The sequence below is a fragment of the Leptinotarsa decemlineata genome, unplaced genomic scaffold (genome assembly GCF_025532065.1).
Source record: "Leptinotarsa decemlineata unplaced genomic scaffold, Ldec_3_MD MMD2_P_RNA_scaffold_2, whole genome shotgun sequence".
Lineage (NCBI taxonomy): Eukaryota > Metazoa > Arthropoda > Insecta > Coleoptera > Chrysomelidae > Leptinotarsa > Leptinotarsa decemlineata.
Genome location: NW_027412529.1, coordinates 11,611,802 through 11,628,782, shown reverse-complemented (window position 1 = coordinate 11,628,782; position 16,981 = coordinate 11,611,802). Strand labels below are relative to the sequence as shown.

Here is a 16,981-nt window from a genome sequence, read left to right as displayed (position 1 = left end):
AGAACTTTGTCCAAAAAGTACAGCAGAAGGCTCTCTTTGCGCAATACTGTGTTCATTTAATAATTATTTTTAAATGTGATAGAATCAATTGATACCGTTTCATCACCGTGTAACAATATCATTGAATACTTTATTAATGAAAAAAATAAACCTGTAATTATTTGGGTTCCAAATGGATATTCATGGCATACTCCGTGTCTACAGAAATGGAATTATGTATAAATCTTGAAAACTAAATTGGTTTATTATAAATCAAAATACATTTTTTTCTGTCATTCATCACTCGGGTAGACATACCCAGTTTGACCTTGAAATTTGACAAGTGACGTAAAATTCTGACGAGCATATTTTTATTTATCAATAAAGATGTTTAATTTCTGATGTGGCCAAAACACTAGATTTGTAGTCATTTCAAAAGTTGAATCTTTTGTTTTTTTACGAATTAATCGTAAGATGTCCTGATAACATAGATTTAGGACCAAAATGGCATATCAGAGCTTACGAAATGAATACATGAATATGCCCCCGGTTACGAGGGCATACACAACTGCATGTGTTATCACTACCTTAGGAGTGGTAAGATATATCCATCATACCCTAAATCCTTGATAAAATTTCCCTAATTTCTTTCAACACCCGAGAATCAGTTGAAGCAATTTACCTTGTTTTTTAGCAACTAGAACTGGCATCTCCTTTCCAATTGTACTTCAATCCAATTTTAATATTGAAGCAGGGCCAAGTATGGCGATTAATAACAACATTCCTTTTCTTTGGAACATTTGGTTTCAACTTCTTTTTCAACATGATTTTCACCTATAGATATTGCAGGATGTTGGAAGAAGGATCATTCCGAAATAGGACTGCAGATTTTGTGTTGATGTTTCTTTTTGGAGCAGTGTGTATGATTGTATCCTTTTTGATTCTTATAAATAATATATATTGAACTTTGCTGTGAGAACTAGGATAACTACAGAAAAAAAAGCATAGTTCTTTTTATTATAATTATTATTAAAATCAAACCATTGGAAGAATATGAATCACTTTTGAAAGTTTCATTGTATTCATAGCTTCCAATAAATTCATAGTTGAAAACTTTTAACTTTACATTCGGATTGTGAAACCAAAACCTAATTAATTTCTGTCCATGAATTCCTTGATGTACAGTAGAATCAAGATCAAATATTTATTTAATGTTGAAAAAAATTAGTTAATTTCAAGAATTCAAAACTTTTATGATCTATTAACTCGTAAATTATCATGCTTAAAGTTTTTTCTTGAAATGTTTCAAAGATGTATGTACAACTGTATCAACAGTGTCTGAAAAAATATTGATGATTTTTCCTTAAGTCATTTTTAGGGGTTTGCATTTTTTGTTAATTTATTATTCTTAGGTCAAGCCTTTACAATAATGTTGGTTTACGTATGGTCTAGACGGAATCCCTTTGTGAGGATGAACTTCTTTGGGCTGCTGAACTTTCAAGTAAGTAGTCAAGTCTCCTGGTGATGAGAATTTCATTACCTTGAAAAAGTAAATCATTACTGTTCGAGGTCATTCTAAACAAATGTTACTTCCATTATGTATTTATTAGGTCAAGATATAATTTCACATTCATATTTCTTCAATTTCACATGTTTACCTTCATACACATATTTTACAGTTTAACATTTGAAATTATATATTTTTACATCTTCAGATATTAACATTCTACATTTCTAATCAAAATCAAAACATTCTACAATTTTTTATGTTTACATTTCACATTTTGTATCTCCAACTTCACAATGGTCATTGATTGATTAGTTAACTTGCTCATGCACAAGGTTATACCTTTTATGAGCAACAAACCGATCTATTTGCTGAATTAGATTGAATAATTGTTATTGTAATTTTATATATTTTTAATGGCAAAAATAAATAAAAAATGCATTTACAATTTTAAATTTCAGCAAAAAATTCATCAAACTGGAAGTTTTTGTTTATTTATGAATGGAATAACTTCGTAAATATTAAAATCTTTGAAAGACATTTTATCAGTTCATTTGGCATACATGATCAATCATTTATTTTGGACTGATTGTAGAAAATTATTTCAAAATTGGTCTATCATACTTATTTCCAGTCATTGTTATTGAGAAGCCAACCCAAATGATATAAATTAGGTTATTAAAATTAATGATATTATCACTGAATATGGAGTAATTCATTATGGTGTACCACAAGGTACTGCAAGGAAGAAATTCATTTTTTCACTCTGATGGTATGGTTATTTCATATACTTCATTGAACTGTGTTATGTTAAAAGAAATAGTAGATGAAGATTCCATTATGATTGAAAATCATTTCAGTCATAATTTGCAACAATAATCATTTAAAAAATCAAGTATCTCCCTTTAGCTTCAATTCAAATTCTGCACCAAATTTTGGAACCCTCAAAATTGAAAATTCAAAAATTCTAGAGTATATAAAACTGTGATTGAAAAACTTAAAAATCCAAAATTCAAATGTTTTAAACAATTTCTCAACTTTACCATTACAATAGGAAACACTATCCATACATAGCACCATATTTATATAATAAGACATATTAAAATGTTCAAAAATCTGTCCATTTTTAAAAAGAAAATTCAAAGTTGGATATTTAAGAAACCTAGAGAATTTTGAGCTCATTAATATTTTGATGGTAAAATTTTGTTAATAATGTTAATTCATTCACCACTTACTTGCCTTCATATCATTTTTAATATATGAAACCCTCACAAGTTTCTTTATTTTTATATTGACACCAAAAATAATTTAATTTTCTGTATTCAATCAAAATAGGATCGGTTAAATACATTGTCATAAAACAATAACTTCAGTAGTGATATAATTTTACTGCACATATTTTCAAAACACTTGTCCCATTTATGAAGACTGAATTTGTTTTCAAATATAGTAAATCGTCTGGTATTGTTGTATATTGGATAGGTGTAATTTAAATATTTTTTAGGCACCATACCTACCATGGATTCTTTTAGCTTTCTCTGTACTCCTTGGTAATGCTGTCTACGTAGATTTAATGGGCATAGCTGTAGGTCACATATATTACTTTTTGGAAGATGTTTTCCCACACCAAAGAGGAGGTTTCAAAATTTTGAAAACACCTTCTTTTATGTAAGTATTCCATTCATAACTGAAATTGTCACCTTTACAGATGCACAAAGATCAGGTCTTTTATAAGTATGAGCTTCACATTCAAGTCCTGACAGGGGTTTTTTCAAAAATGTTCTCAGGTCTTAGGGCTTAGTACCTATCTTGTTTAAACCTGGTTACGTGAAGTGAGATAAGTCGTGGGACTGTTTCCACTTCACAGTCTTCTTTAGTCTGACCGATCAAATATCCCCATTTCCTATTTTTAGTTAATATGTTTTCTGTGTTAGGTTGATTCAGTCTTTTTATCTTATTTGAAACTTGCTCTGCATAAATTTGTTTCTGTTCAACTCTTTCATTTTCTTTTTTATTAACCTTGTTTACAATCAATTTGTGTTTGTAGGTCGGACGAGTAGATACTTCCGATTCGACAACAGAATCCACCTTGGTAGCAAAAACAGTAGATGGATTAGTCGTAGGAAAATCCTGTTTTTGTTGCAGTTTATCTTGAAAATTAATGAGTATTTTTTGCAGTTCACATTATGATTAAGTCCTTAACAACAATTCAAAGATACGTGATTTCCTTTTCCATTAAATTTTCGCTAATATTTTGTATAATATCGGCACAAAATATGTTGTGATAGACCTGGGGAACTCCCAAGGCCGAACAAACGTCCTTGAAAATATTTGCCACTTTTCAACTTGCACATAACTCTTACCTATTGAATAAATAACATTTCTAGAAATCATGTGCAGCAGAAGAGCAATTAATATTTGGATGGTACAGTTTCAGTGTCCAGATATTGAACATTTTAGAACTAAGCCAGATGGTAACAAAAAAAGTCCTGTCAGCTGTTTTCATATATTTTTGTGTTTTTTTGTGATTCTCGTGAGTGATATAATTCATTTTACTCATTAATTAGTTTCTCATATCTGTATTAATCGCACCAAAAAGCATTAACCTCACAAATTCAGAATTAAACAACTCAAAATATAGAAAACCCGAAACAAACATAATCTATGTTTAACATTCAGCTATTACAATCAGCTGTTTATAGTTTGATCAGCGTCATCATTGGTAAATTTTTTTCCCTATAGATAAAGTTCAGTGCAACAGTCTTAAAACATAGTAACTTCTCTTTTTATCAGTTTGCAAAATTTTCAGAAAATCTGATGATTTCCCGTATGGAGCAGAACTTCTTTCAGGTATCTTTCCTAAGAAATGCAATAATTTTGAAAAATTTTATATATGCCAAGAATTAGAAAATATTCACTGCTTTATTTCTATTTTGTGAGAATGCCTTATGATGAAAAACGTGCTTTTTTCTTGATTTAAAAATGAATATTACAAAAGTTTTCCCTGAAGCCTGGAAAACAATTGAATTATTAGCTCCCCTTTATTTTTGTAGAACGTTATTTGAAGATTATATTAAACCATGAAATACTTTTACGTAGTCTACCAGACATCCATAAAACTATTTGTTTATTTTCTAGGAAAACACTATTTGATCCACTTCCTGAAGACGCAGACTATCAACGACTTCCAGAAGAACAGCCGGGTGGATTCCAATGGGGCAACCGAAATAACGATGATGATGGAGATAATGCAAATAATCCTGAAAATAGGGGCGAAAATGCTGGAAACCAATAGCTGTGTTCGATAGACCAATAAGAATTTTGTATTTCTATGATTGTATAAACAACCTAACTTCATTTTGAATATCTAATTCTTCTACCCATTATTATGTGATAATGATATATAAAACTGCAAAATGTTTTATTTTCACTGAAATATATGTTATTTAGTTTTGGCAGTTTGGTATTACTGTAAAATGGCACAGTTGGCAATGCAAATATTTTCATTAGGTTTTGTAGAAACACACGAATGAATCAAACCAATATTTTATTGATCTGGTTTCAATTTGATCAGAGTATTGTTTGACATTCAGCGTTATTCAAAGTCAAGCCTGTGAATAGGGATCTCGTAAATACGGTGAATAGGATACGTATATTCGGTTAGCGATTTTTTATTTTTTAGTGTTTGAACACTCGTCTCGAACATATGTTCATAGTTTTAGCTGTTTACTATGTTTAGTTTGTTGGTAAGAGGCATAAAAGTAAGAAGTGTTCGAAAAAATTGAGTGCTCAAAAACACTTGAAATGTTGACAGTGACATACGGTGATTGTACTCTGAGTCAGAAAAATGTGTACAAGGGGTACATACAAGCTTTTCACAAAAGGTCGAGAAGATGTGATTGACGATGCTCGCCCTAGGCGCCCAACCACATCAACGACCGATGAATAAAGAAATATTATTAGGTAAGTTGCCGAGGATGTAGAAAATTTTTGGTTATAAAGCGTGTGGCAGCTAAGTTCGCTCCAAAATTGCTGGATTTCAGTTAAAAAAAAACCGTTGTATGAGCATCGCTCAGTAATTGTTGAATAACGTCAACGGCGATCTAGATTTACTTGAGAGGGTCATAACTGATGCCGAATCATAAGTATATGTTTGACATCGAAACCGAATTCAATTAGCTATTGGATTGTGTTTACGTTTTCCCCACATTAGGAAATTGCAACTTTTGAAATTGTACGAAACGCATTTTGTTCACTACGCTAGTTCCCAAAAATTATAAACTTTTGTCCAATTCAACAGACCTTGTAATGTACGAGAAAGCAAGAGTGAGATCAGCTATAAAAAAAACAACCCATATAATGGCATCTATCACTATGACAATTGCAGGATATCTTGCCACTTTACCATTATGTAGTAAAAACTCCCCAAGATTCTGTAATACAGTCCCTGTGTCTCCTTTTAGAGTATACTAGCAAGCCGCCCCGGCCCCGCACGATGGTAATGCTGATACTGAATATAAATTCACCCACCGAAAATTTAAGGGCATGGATAAACAATGAAAAGATAATTTTGTTATGTAAACGCTCCCCTTTTATCCTCCGCGGCTGGCGCCCTAGTTGGCATATTCAAAACACTTTTCTTATTGCACATCTACAATAAAAAACGAACCTACTTACAAAATTTCAGCCTCCAAAAATATAGCGGTGCGAAGAAACGGTAATGAAAAGGTAATTTTCATATGTAAACGCGCCCCTTCTATCAACAGCGATGGCACACCAATTGGAATATTTAAAAATATTTCCTTATTGCACATCTACAATATAAAACTAACCTAATATAGAAAGTCAGCTTCCGAAAATAAAACAGTAATGAGAAACAGTGATGAAAAGGTAATTTTTAAATGTAAACGCTACCCTTTCATTCCCCGCGGCTGGCACCCCTATTGGATTATTCAAAAGTATTTTCTTATTGCACATCTACAACATGAAACGGACCTACATACAAAATTTCAACCTCCGACAATATACTGGTATGGAGAAACGGTAAGTTTCGTATGTAAACGCCACCCTTTTACCCCCACGGAAGGCTCCCCAGTTGGAATATTTGAAAATCCTTTCTTAGTGTGCTCTAAGACCTAAGAAGCACCTATGTGTATAAAGTTATTGATGAATATACACGCATAACAAAAAATTCCAAAAGTTGATAATATCTTTACAAATTATAGGGGTACTTACATTACAAAAGTACTTGAGACTCATGCTTCAGATCATACAGCCCAAATGATTACATGTAAACTCAATCTGCGAAACTCAATGAAAGGTACCCACAAAAGATGTTTCACAGAGGAAGCCATAAAAAATTTGTCAAAAAACTGAATAATGAGGATTGGGCAGAGGTCTATGAAATACAACACGAACAAGTAAACAAACAATGGGTGATATTCATCAATAACTTTATAAATATTTCCAACGAATGTTTTCCAATCAAATACATACATTTTCGTAAAAACAAAAATTGTTACTCGAATTCTCAAATTAAGGAATGCAAAAGTAGGTTCGATACATTATTATGTCTATCCAAAACGAATGAAAGTACCAAATATGAATACTTGAAAACAAAAACTGAGTATGATAAGTTGTTAATATCGTCAAAACAGGAAAATTATAAAGAGCGTATAAAAAATTCTGATAACAAAACAAAATGTATGTGGAGTATCTGCAACGAAATTACCGGCAAAGTAAAGAGGCAAAGCTGTGACATAGAGGGTGATCCAATCGATATATCGAATTAATTCAATAATTATTTCAGCAAAATATCCTCAAAATTAGTTGAGAATAATAATGAACATTTCACTTGTGAAATAATGGAATACCCTCAGTCGGTGTGTATACAATCAATAACTCCAAATGATGTGGTTACAGTGTCAAATAATTTGAAGAACAAATATTCAAGCGGAGAAGATGAAATTCCAACTTGTTTGATAAGATGCACAATAGTGATTAAAGATATTTTAACACACATAAGTAACAACTCCTTGAATTTTGGTATTTTCCCTTCGCAACTCAAGCTTTCAGTTATACAACCATTACACAAAAAAGGGGATACAAATTGTTTTGAAAATTACAGACCCATAAACTTACTCCCAAGTTTCTCTGAATTATTTGAAACCACAATGTGTAATAAAGTCATACAGTTTTTTCATGAGTGTAATATCTTCAGTGATAATCAACATGGCTACTCACAAAAAAAATCAACACAAACAGCAATCTTCCAATATACGCAGAACATAATTGATCTGATGGAAAAACGGCATCTAGCTCTGGGTATGTTTCTTGACTTGTCAAAAGCATACGACTGTCTAGATCATAATATCTCGTTATTCAAATTAGAGAAATATGGAATAAGAAGAAATGGTCTGAAATGGTTTCACTCATATTTAGCAAACAGACAATGGAGTCAGTATCACTAAAGACTCAAAAAACTTCAAATCTGATACTATAACAACATCTATAGGTATACCGCAAGGAAGTGTAGCGGGCCCACTGTTGTTCGTTATATTTATGAATGATTTATGCAAATCTGAATTAGCAAAGAATCAATTTATAACTATATATGCTGATGATACAAGCCTTCTGGCAGGGGGAGAAACATATCCGGAGATGATGGTAAACTGTTGTAACATTTTTCAGAAAACAAAAAACTGGTTGAAAACAAATAAGTTAGTATTGAACGAGTCGAAAACTAAAGTGATGCTATTTGCAAACTATCTAACAGCAGAGGAAAAACCAAATGATATATAATTTTTCAATAATTTTTTTCAGTTATCGCATGACACCAAGTTTTTGGGTGTTTACATTGATGAATGGCTGAACTGGTCACAACATATAGAGGAAATCTCTTCGAAGCTTTGAAAAGTGTCCTATGGTATGAGAATAATCAGTAAACATTTAGAAAAGCAAGCAGCCTTATCTTTTTACTTTGCAAATTTTGAATCTGTCATGAGATACGGAATAATTTTTTGGAGATCCAACAAGAATACAAATAGAATATTTGTTATACAAAAAAGAGCAATTAGAATAATCAATTACAAATATTATAAAGACTCTTGTCACACAATTTTCAAGAATAATAACATCATGACTGTAGGTTTATGCTCTGTATATTTTTGAATGTTTGATGTATTTGTTTAACAATAGAGAACTTTTTTATCTAAATGCTACAGAACACGAATATAACACTAGGAGGCATGAAATCATTTATCCATATCATACATTGAGACTTACTGAAAAATCTCCCTATTATATGGCAATGAAATTTTACAAGTTACCAGTACTTGTTGGACATTCTGCTAGTAGCAATCAATTTTAAAAAAATCAAAAAGATACTTGTAGATCTTGAACCCTATTGTGTTGAGGATTTTTCAAAACATCAGTTTTGAAATATAATTGTGTGTGTGACGTCATTTTATTACATGTCGTAATTATTTTTTATACAAATAATTGTGGCATTTTCTAAAATAAACATTAGTATTATTATTATATACCAAATTTTATCTTCCTAGGACTCACCAGTATGGAGAAGCAGAGATGAATAAGTGAGTGACTCGCATTTATAATATCATATGTAGAAATTAAATAATCTCTGGCATAATCTGAAAAAAAATTCGTGTTGTATCTTCCTGACAGTTAAAGAAAGTTTTCAATCCTGCAAAATATGATCCCTAGCATTCCTCGTTTTGTCCTATTCATATTTGCAGGACATCCTGGGGGAGTCCAAGGAAATCAGAAAAAGGTAACATTTCCTTTACCCAGTTACATGTCAGGGACATCCTATGAATAGTTTGACGTTGACCCTTAGTGGTCCCATAATGGTCATCATGATATCTTCGTTGTATCTCTCTCTGTATCTGTAGAGTAGGGAGGGTGAGTGTTAGTCCATAGCACTTAGGCCACATGTGACCCATTGTACATCCTCCGAGGAGTTGTCCTCCTAGGTCATCGTCCATCCTGTCCTTTCCAGGAAGGTGGACAGGTCACTGGGAGACATCTCCTTTACATCGGCAGGTGTAGGCCAAACTCGCAGAACACACACTCTTTTATTGACGATAACTCCGGGCACTCGCACAGGACATGCCTGATAGTCTCATCTTCCTGTTCACACATCCTGCATAAAGGCGTTTCCTTAGTTGACAGTTGCCAGTCAGAAATCCTACTATTAGGCGTAGATTTTTCCTGGTCATCGCCAGATATTTCTCCGGCGCCAGCTTCCCAGGGTCGCCCAAGGTGATCCTGGCAAGATTACATCCTTTGATTCCATCTCATCTCTTTAAGGATTGAGCATGGATGTAACATTTGACTAGTTCCGCAAATGTCGAAGTCATCAGGCCATAGGTGCCACTGGGTCCTAAAATTCTTAGTCCAGCCGCTTCCTTGGCTAAAGAGTCGGCAATGCGAATACCTTTACTCCTGTCGTGCCCTTCAACCCACCTTAGGATAATGTTATTATCTACCGAGGCTTTGGCTAAATCTTGGTGACACTCTAGTACTAGCCCTGAGGTTATACGTTGTCTGTTCAAGGCTAATAGGGCTTGTCTGCTGTCAATGCAGATTGTTATGTTTTTGCCAGAAATTCCTTTCCTGGTTATTTCTTTTGTGGCGATTGAGATACCAGCCAGTTCTGTTTGGATCACGCTGGTATTTCCTCCCATTCCCCACTTAATTCTTAGGCTTAGTGATCTGGAGTACACTCCACACCCTGAGCCTTTTCTGGATTTTGAGCCGTCTGTATAAATCCGTATTGCATTTATATTATCTGACTCTATGTTCTGCTTAATTTGTATTTTGTAGGGTTTATTAAACACAAACCTGGGTTCAATTGCATCGCTTGTTGCCTGCAGCAGAGGTTGCGCAGTAAGCGCTTCCCGCTATAGGCCCAGCCTCAATTGACCCACTCCTACTTCAAAGTTTGCCGTGCGCAATCGTACCATGGCTATTAACGCAACCTCCTTAACGTACAGATCCAGAGGGGTCAGACCCATGATTAATTCCATTGCCGCGGTTGGTGTTGTTCTGTGATGTTTAAACAAGCCAGTCGCTGTATTTGATATAACTTTTGAATGGCCGTTACTTGTAGAACTTTCGGTCCCCATGCAATGGCTCCATACGTTAATAGGTCTTATTATTGCAGTGTAGATCCAGGTGACCACATGGGATGAAAAACCCTATGCGCGTCCCACTGTCTTCCGGCATTGCTCATAAGCCACGTATGCTCTTTTTGCTCTACTCTGTAGATGAGAGTTCCACGTTAGCTTCCTGTCGAGGATAGTACCAAGGTATTTTACCTCTTCAGAGAAGTTTAGTTTGCTTTTGAAGATTTCGGAAGGTTTTAAGCCCGTTAAACTTCTTTTCCAGGTGAAATGGACCATCTCAGTCTTCTTGGGATTGATCGACAATGAGTGTTCCTTACACCACGTTTCTATTAATTTGAGCCCATCCTCCGCTCTATCGTACAGTGTGTTTACAAATTTGCTGGTTTGCAAGATAACTATGTCATCTGCATATGCAATTGTGTAGAATCCTGTTTTGTTAAGGTGATTAATCAGGGTATCCAGAACTATGTTCCCCTCCCTGTGGACATCCCCTCATGACCAGTCCTTTCACTGTGATGTCTTCTACATTAATACTTATTGCTCTACTAGATAGCATCTTGAGTATCCATTCTCCCACTACCAGGGGTACATTCCTGGAGTGTAGTTACTGGGTGATATTGGAAAGGTTGTTTTATCAAACGCTCCCTTGATATCTATGAATATACCCAGGGTGGATTCTTTGTTGTCCAATGATCTCTCAATTCTGCCAACCACATGGTGAAGGGCCGAATCAGTAGACATTCCCGGAGTATATGCATGCTGATTTGGATGAAGTGGGTTGTGAACTAGTACTTCAGCTTTTATGTACCGCTCACATAGCCTCTCCATGGTTTTTAAGAAAAAAGATGTGAGACTAATTGGTCGGAATGCTTTTGGTAGGGTGTAGTCCATCCTACCTGGTTTGGGTATAAATACTACTCTTACTTCTCCCCACTTACTGGGAATATACCTCAGAGCTTCATTGTATTTTCACTTTGCAATTCTTAATCATGAATATTCAAAGTTTTCTAGGATAATAAATTAGGGGAAAGTTAATGAAACAAGATATATAAGATAACAACTATATTAAACAAAACTGCTTCACAATTGCAAGTAAACAAGTGTTTGAGTATACTCTTTGGACTTGCTGTGACTAAAAGCACGTTCAAATTGCACGATATTGCTTCGATCTGAACCAGTAAATTGACAGATTTTTCAAGGAGTGGCCGACCTCATTGGGATTATGAAGAGATTTTCGTAATGACAGTATGATTGCAGAACCACAAAAAAACTTTTTTAAACACCTCAAAGAAAAATATCTACTTTTTCATATCACCTAGGTTCATTCTGTCTAACTGATATTTTTAGTTTTTTAAAACCAGTAAAAAATTATTCTTGAGCTTTATTCTCCAATTATCCCCGTCAAATTGCCATTTATAACATAAAATTGTCTTTAAAATTTGTTTTTGAATGTTATTTGTGGTATAACTATCGAACTTCTAGATATGTACTCATACAACCCCACAGAAAACGGGGTTCAGAGTTTCAGAAAGTGCTCTTCAAAGATGAACTACATGTAAAATAAAATATCGTATGTTCTGTTGAGAAAAGTATGTGATAAAATTTTTGATAATGGAATTTTTTTAATATATTCTCATAACATTGACTGTTATCATTAAAAACGAGGGCTTTTTTTTGCCATACCCGGACAATCCTTATTATATCAATTCACTTTTTTGACAGAATCCAAATATGGAAATCGATAAATATGCTTTTTAAATAAAAATAAACCTGAATCTGATGTGCCATCTTTGGTTATTGGTAAATAATTTGCAAAAGTCCAATGCATTGACATCTTAAATTTTTATATGAAATATTATTCGATAACTTTATTCCAACACTTTAAACTTCTTATGGAAGAACGATGTGACAATCACTGATATTTTGAACAATAATCCATGATATGTTGTCACACTTCATGATGTATTATGTATACAGTTTTCTGCCAATATCTTCGGAACCCTTCTTCGATAAAAAACTCATTGATACAGTTTATTGTATGATTTTCAGATAGCATTCAGATAGGAATCAGAAATTTCTTCAATAGTTGGAAACAATTTATTTTCAACTATCAATAGATATCCTACTCCAGTTACAAAGAAATAACCAAAAAATAATGAAGAAATGTGCTTATAGAATTTTCAAAGTAATATTACTTTCCTCTATTAGTACACTAGCCCTCAAAACAAGATATTTGAAAATCTTACTTTATTTCATCACCTATCGAACCAAAGTCTTTTTTGTATCGTGTTCAGTGGTTTTGCCTATCAAAAAAGAGCTAAAAAATCTTAGACACTCCAAAACGTTGAGATAAGTTTCTGTATAATTTCTTAGCTGCTTTTCATAGTCAAAATTACTAAATACGACAAGTTACTGATGAATGGAACGTTTTTTGTGAGAAATACTTTGAATTTACCCAGTTACTTATTGGTGGGGGGAACTAAAAGTTTTTTCAGATAATAGAAGGTGAAAAAACACAAAAAAAGTCAATGAAACCCTTTTGTTACCTCAATGGTTACTTCAATCGTTGAACATCTAATAAGGGATTTGAATTGTTATATGAACATTTTCTTATTGTCTCGTGGTAATTTGTGCTTTTGGTTATTTTTTGAGTAACTTCAGCTTCAATCTCAACCTCATCAGACACATGAACATAAAAATTCCAATTACCTTGACTATTGTCAAGTTCAATTTCTTCGCCTATGGAATTGAAAGGTTAAAAGGTGGCACATAACATTTCATTACTAGTTACAAACCCAATATGGTTCAATTCATTGCTGTCTTTCAGTGGAAAAAAACTTTGGCGGTGTTTCGAGTGTTACCTCATCACTCTGTCGTGAATACAATTACTTTGAATAAGCGAATGATGATTAAAAAATTGTGATTTATGAAGGGCGCGAAAGAAAATCGGCTATTTTTTAATGAAATGTTGATGTTCCTTATACAGAAAAATTTCAAATGGTAATCAAATTAACTTAGTCACTTATCTATATTCAATCAGAAATAGATGGTAACTGAGCAGAATAATTTTTTGAATCCAAAATTCTTCCACTTAACTCTCATATCAGATTTTTTTTTAACTTTCAGGAAAATTGAAATTAGGATAAGCTGATTTAGACCAAAACTGTGATTTTTAACAAACTGCAATTTCCAACTACTGGGTTTAGATCTTCATTTTCAATTTTTTTTGATAGTAAACCTGCCATTAGTCACATTATTTTAGATACATCCAGAATATTCAAGAACAAATGTGAATGCACCTAAATATTAGGTCAAATTGGCTTGAAAATCACAATTCACAAAGAATAAAAAAGTTAGTAAGAATATTATCACACGCATCTGAAAGAGAAGACCAAAAATGAAATCAATTCACACATAGAAAAATTCGTGAAATTAATTTAAATATTGACATTTTCAAGCTGGGCTGGTGCTGTAACTCCATATAAGACCCTTTGGAGAAATAGGCACTATTTTCATTCGGTTTACGTAATTTTTTTATTCCTTCATAAGTCAAAATAATCAAATTTTTCAGTGTGACAATATTCCAAATACAAAATTCCAAGAAATACATGTCAAGAACATTTTTAAATTAAGTTGATGACATACTTAGAAAAAGTATATCCTCTGAATTAGTACCTACTGTAAAAAGACAGTCTATTGAATAATTTCAATGAAATCTGATGCAGGCATCAGTTTCATTCGATATATTTTTTTATCATAATCTAAAGTTGAAATGGCATTCTGCTTTTCCAATGTGTTTTGGATTGAAAAATTACTTCAAATCATCTTTTTTTACAAATGAATATATTGATTTATCATCTGCTGAAATATTGGCTGCATCCAAAAGTCTCAAGTAGTTACATCCACTGAAATTAATAAATGCTAACTATTACCTCTAAATGCAACAGAGGACATTTGTTGATTTCAGCTGCTTTAACTGTTTTAAGGCAGGTGAATCCAGTCATAGATTGAAATAATCATTTAAATGTGCAACTACTAAGGCATAGACCAAATGGTCTTTGTGTTTTATGAAAATAATAAGACACTGAATACTATGTGTGTCTGTGATGGACAAGAATTCATTATGAAAGACTGGAACCCTAGTCTGAAAAATTACAGTCATAACTTTGTGGTTTCAACCTGAAAATAGAATGGATAGCTTCATGTGCTCTTGTCTGTCTTTCATCAGAATCAATTTTTGTCTGTCACTTCCTTTTCAATTAAAACGAATATCAATATTTTACCAGCACAAATGAACAATATGAAGAACACATATATTAACTTGACATCTTTGATTTATTTAAAAAATCATCGACTTCCACCTTCCGAAAACTTATTAGGTCAATAGGAAAAAAACTCTAATGATGTTGAATTTAGTTCTATTCACATATTAACGTTCCTCAGTTCTTCATATCTGCCAGATATAGGTACTCTATATGTTTTCGGATGATTTTAGCACAACCAAAGTTTGTTTTATTCAGAAATATGATAAGATATTTTATCAATTCACTAAAATAAGAGAATTTATTTTAACAAAACACCTCAATTTTGATTACACACTTCTTCAACTTTAAAACACAGTAAATCACATTTGATGATTTTAATAAAGAATAATACATTGTTTGTTGAGATTTCTAAAATAAGAACATACCATATATTAAAAAAAAAATTTAAAATACAAATTTGGCAAAACATTCAACTTTTTAATAAGAATACCATTCGAAAGATTTGTAAAAAATCAAAATTCATAATTTTTATGAAAAAGTTCATATTAAAAAGAAAATTATATAAAAGTAGCACCTTTACTGAAATTAGCTGTCACACATAACTGTATTTTTATTAATCAAAACGAATATTTTCGATGCTCTGAGGACACATTCAGTAACAAAAAATTATGCCGACGTCATAGTTATTTGATATTCAACTCATTGAGGGAACTCGATATTGACTATGGAATCTCTCCTATAATCAATCCTTTCAAATAATTATATGCAATATGACTGCAATATCAACCATTCTTCTACTAATTTGACATGATAATGATACATTTTTAATGAAACTATGAAAAAAATTCTCTTCAACCCTTTGTGAGATCGAAAATAGTTTATGAAGACTTATCTGTAGTCCATCTCAAGTGTTGATTATCAAAACACCACACCATAAAAACAGAGGAGGATAGTCTTTACTGACTAGTTGAAAACGAGTCCTTGAAGTTGTTTGGAATAGCAACGAAAGCAATCACAAAATTGCCTTAATAAAAAAACTGATGTAAATCATTGGAGTGAAATTTATTCATATATTTACTCCTAATAGACAAAAATTGGGACATACTCAATGATAACTCATTTGCAGTTCATTTAATCTCCATAAATCTTTTAATACCCCTACAACTGTAAAGACTTAATGCTCCAGCGGTCTAGGCCAAGTTTATCTCTTCTTCAAAAACATTTTAAATTACAACTGTTTTCTGTTTCTAACCTGACATTAAAAACGTTTTACATGAAAAATATACAAAATATTAGATCATATCATCGCAATAATAATTGTAGCTTTCACATAATTTTCAATGTATTTTGTCTTTTATTCACCATTTTATGCCACCAACCTCATTGACACTGTGAGTATTAACAGTTCTAGCAATTTTTCGAATTTTAATCCATGCTCCTGATCATAGCTTCCCAATGATGACAATAACCATTGTCGAAATAATTGAATAGAACTGGCCGATACTTGATGAAAATCCATATTAAAATAAAAAACTAATCAATACAGTTTATTGTATGATTTTCACTGTAAGAGTTTTACAAAAACCGCGACACGTGTTTCGCTATACAATAGCTTCTTCAGGAATGTTTATGCTTGAAGAAGCTATTGTATAGCGAAACACGTGTCGCGGTTTTTGTAAAACCCTTATAGTGAAAATCATACAATAAACTGTATTGATTAGTTTTTTTTCCATTGTCGAAATAGTGGAATTATAATGTTATAAGAGTACACGTGCATTCCACACTGCTATTCCAAATAACTTCAAGACTGTTTGTTGTTTATCAAATGAACATTTGACTTCAACTCAAATGAAAAGGTACTATTCGAAAGATGCATAATAAGAACTATTTCAGCTTAGGTTTCTAACCAGCAGCATTCAGACATGAATTAACTATATCCGTGAAAACTTCATATTGCCACTGTCGCTAGGACGACTGTTATATCATCTGGTTTGCCACCTGAAAAGTAGATGATTCGTTATTAAAAATCCTCCTGCAGTAATCTAAAGTTTTTTCGATTGCATTTGTTGAAATACTAGCGA

At 32.6% G+C, this 16,981-nt stretch overlaps 3 protein-coding genes across 4 annotated transcripts in view; 1 reads left to right on the top strand and 2 right to left on the bottom strand.

Moving 5' to 3' along the window:
- The window catches only part of rdgBbeta (cytoplasmic phosphatidylinositol transfer protein 1), a 512,064-nt gene that overhangs the window by 7,041 nt on the left and 488,042 nt on the right, over window positions 1–16,981 (bottom strand). The gene's annotated exons all lie outside the window — the stretch shown is intronic.
- Der-2 (Derlin 2) lies at window positions 320–4,941 on the top strand. The gene is made up of 5 exons (XM_074183427.1): window positions 320–576; window positions 674–907; window positions 1,358–1,480; window positions 2,991–3,154; window positions 4,625–4,941. The coding sequence occupies exons 1-5, from the start codon at window positions 484–486 to the stop codon at window positions 4,779–4,781; spliced, it is 771 nt and encodes a 256-aa protein (XP_074039528.1). The 5' UTR covers window positions 320–483; the 3' UTR covers window positions 4,782–4,941.
- LOC111514146 (protein phosphatase PTC7 homolog) overlaps window positions 11,683–16,981 on the bottom strand; it is a 76,843-nt gene continuing 71,544 nt past the window's right edge. For both annotated transcript variants that reach the window (XM_074183416.1, XM_074183411.1), the window contains one exon: window positions 11,683–16,898. In XM_074183416.1, coding sequence (XP_074039517.1) covers window positions 16,849–16,898 — 50 coding nt within the window. In that variant the 3' untranslated portion in view covers window positions 11,683–16,848. The remainder of the gene's footprint in view (window positions 16,899–16,981) is intronic.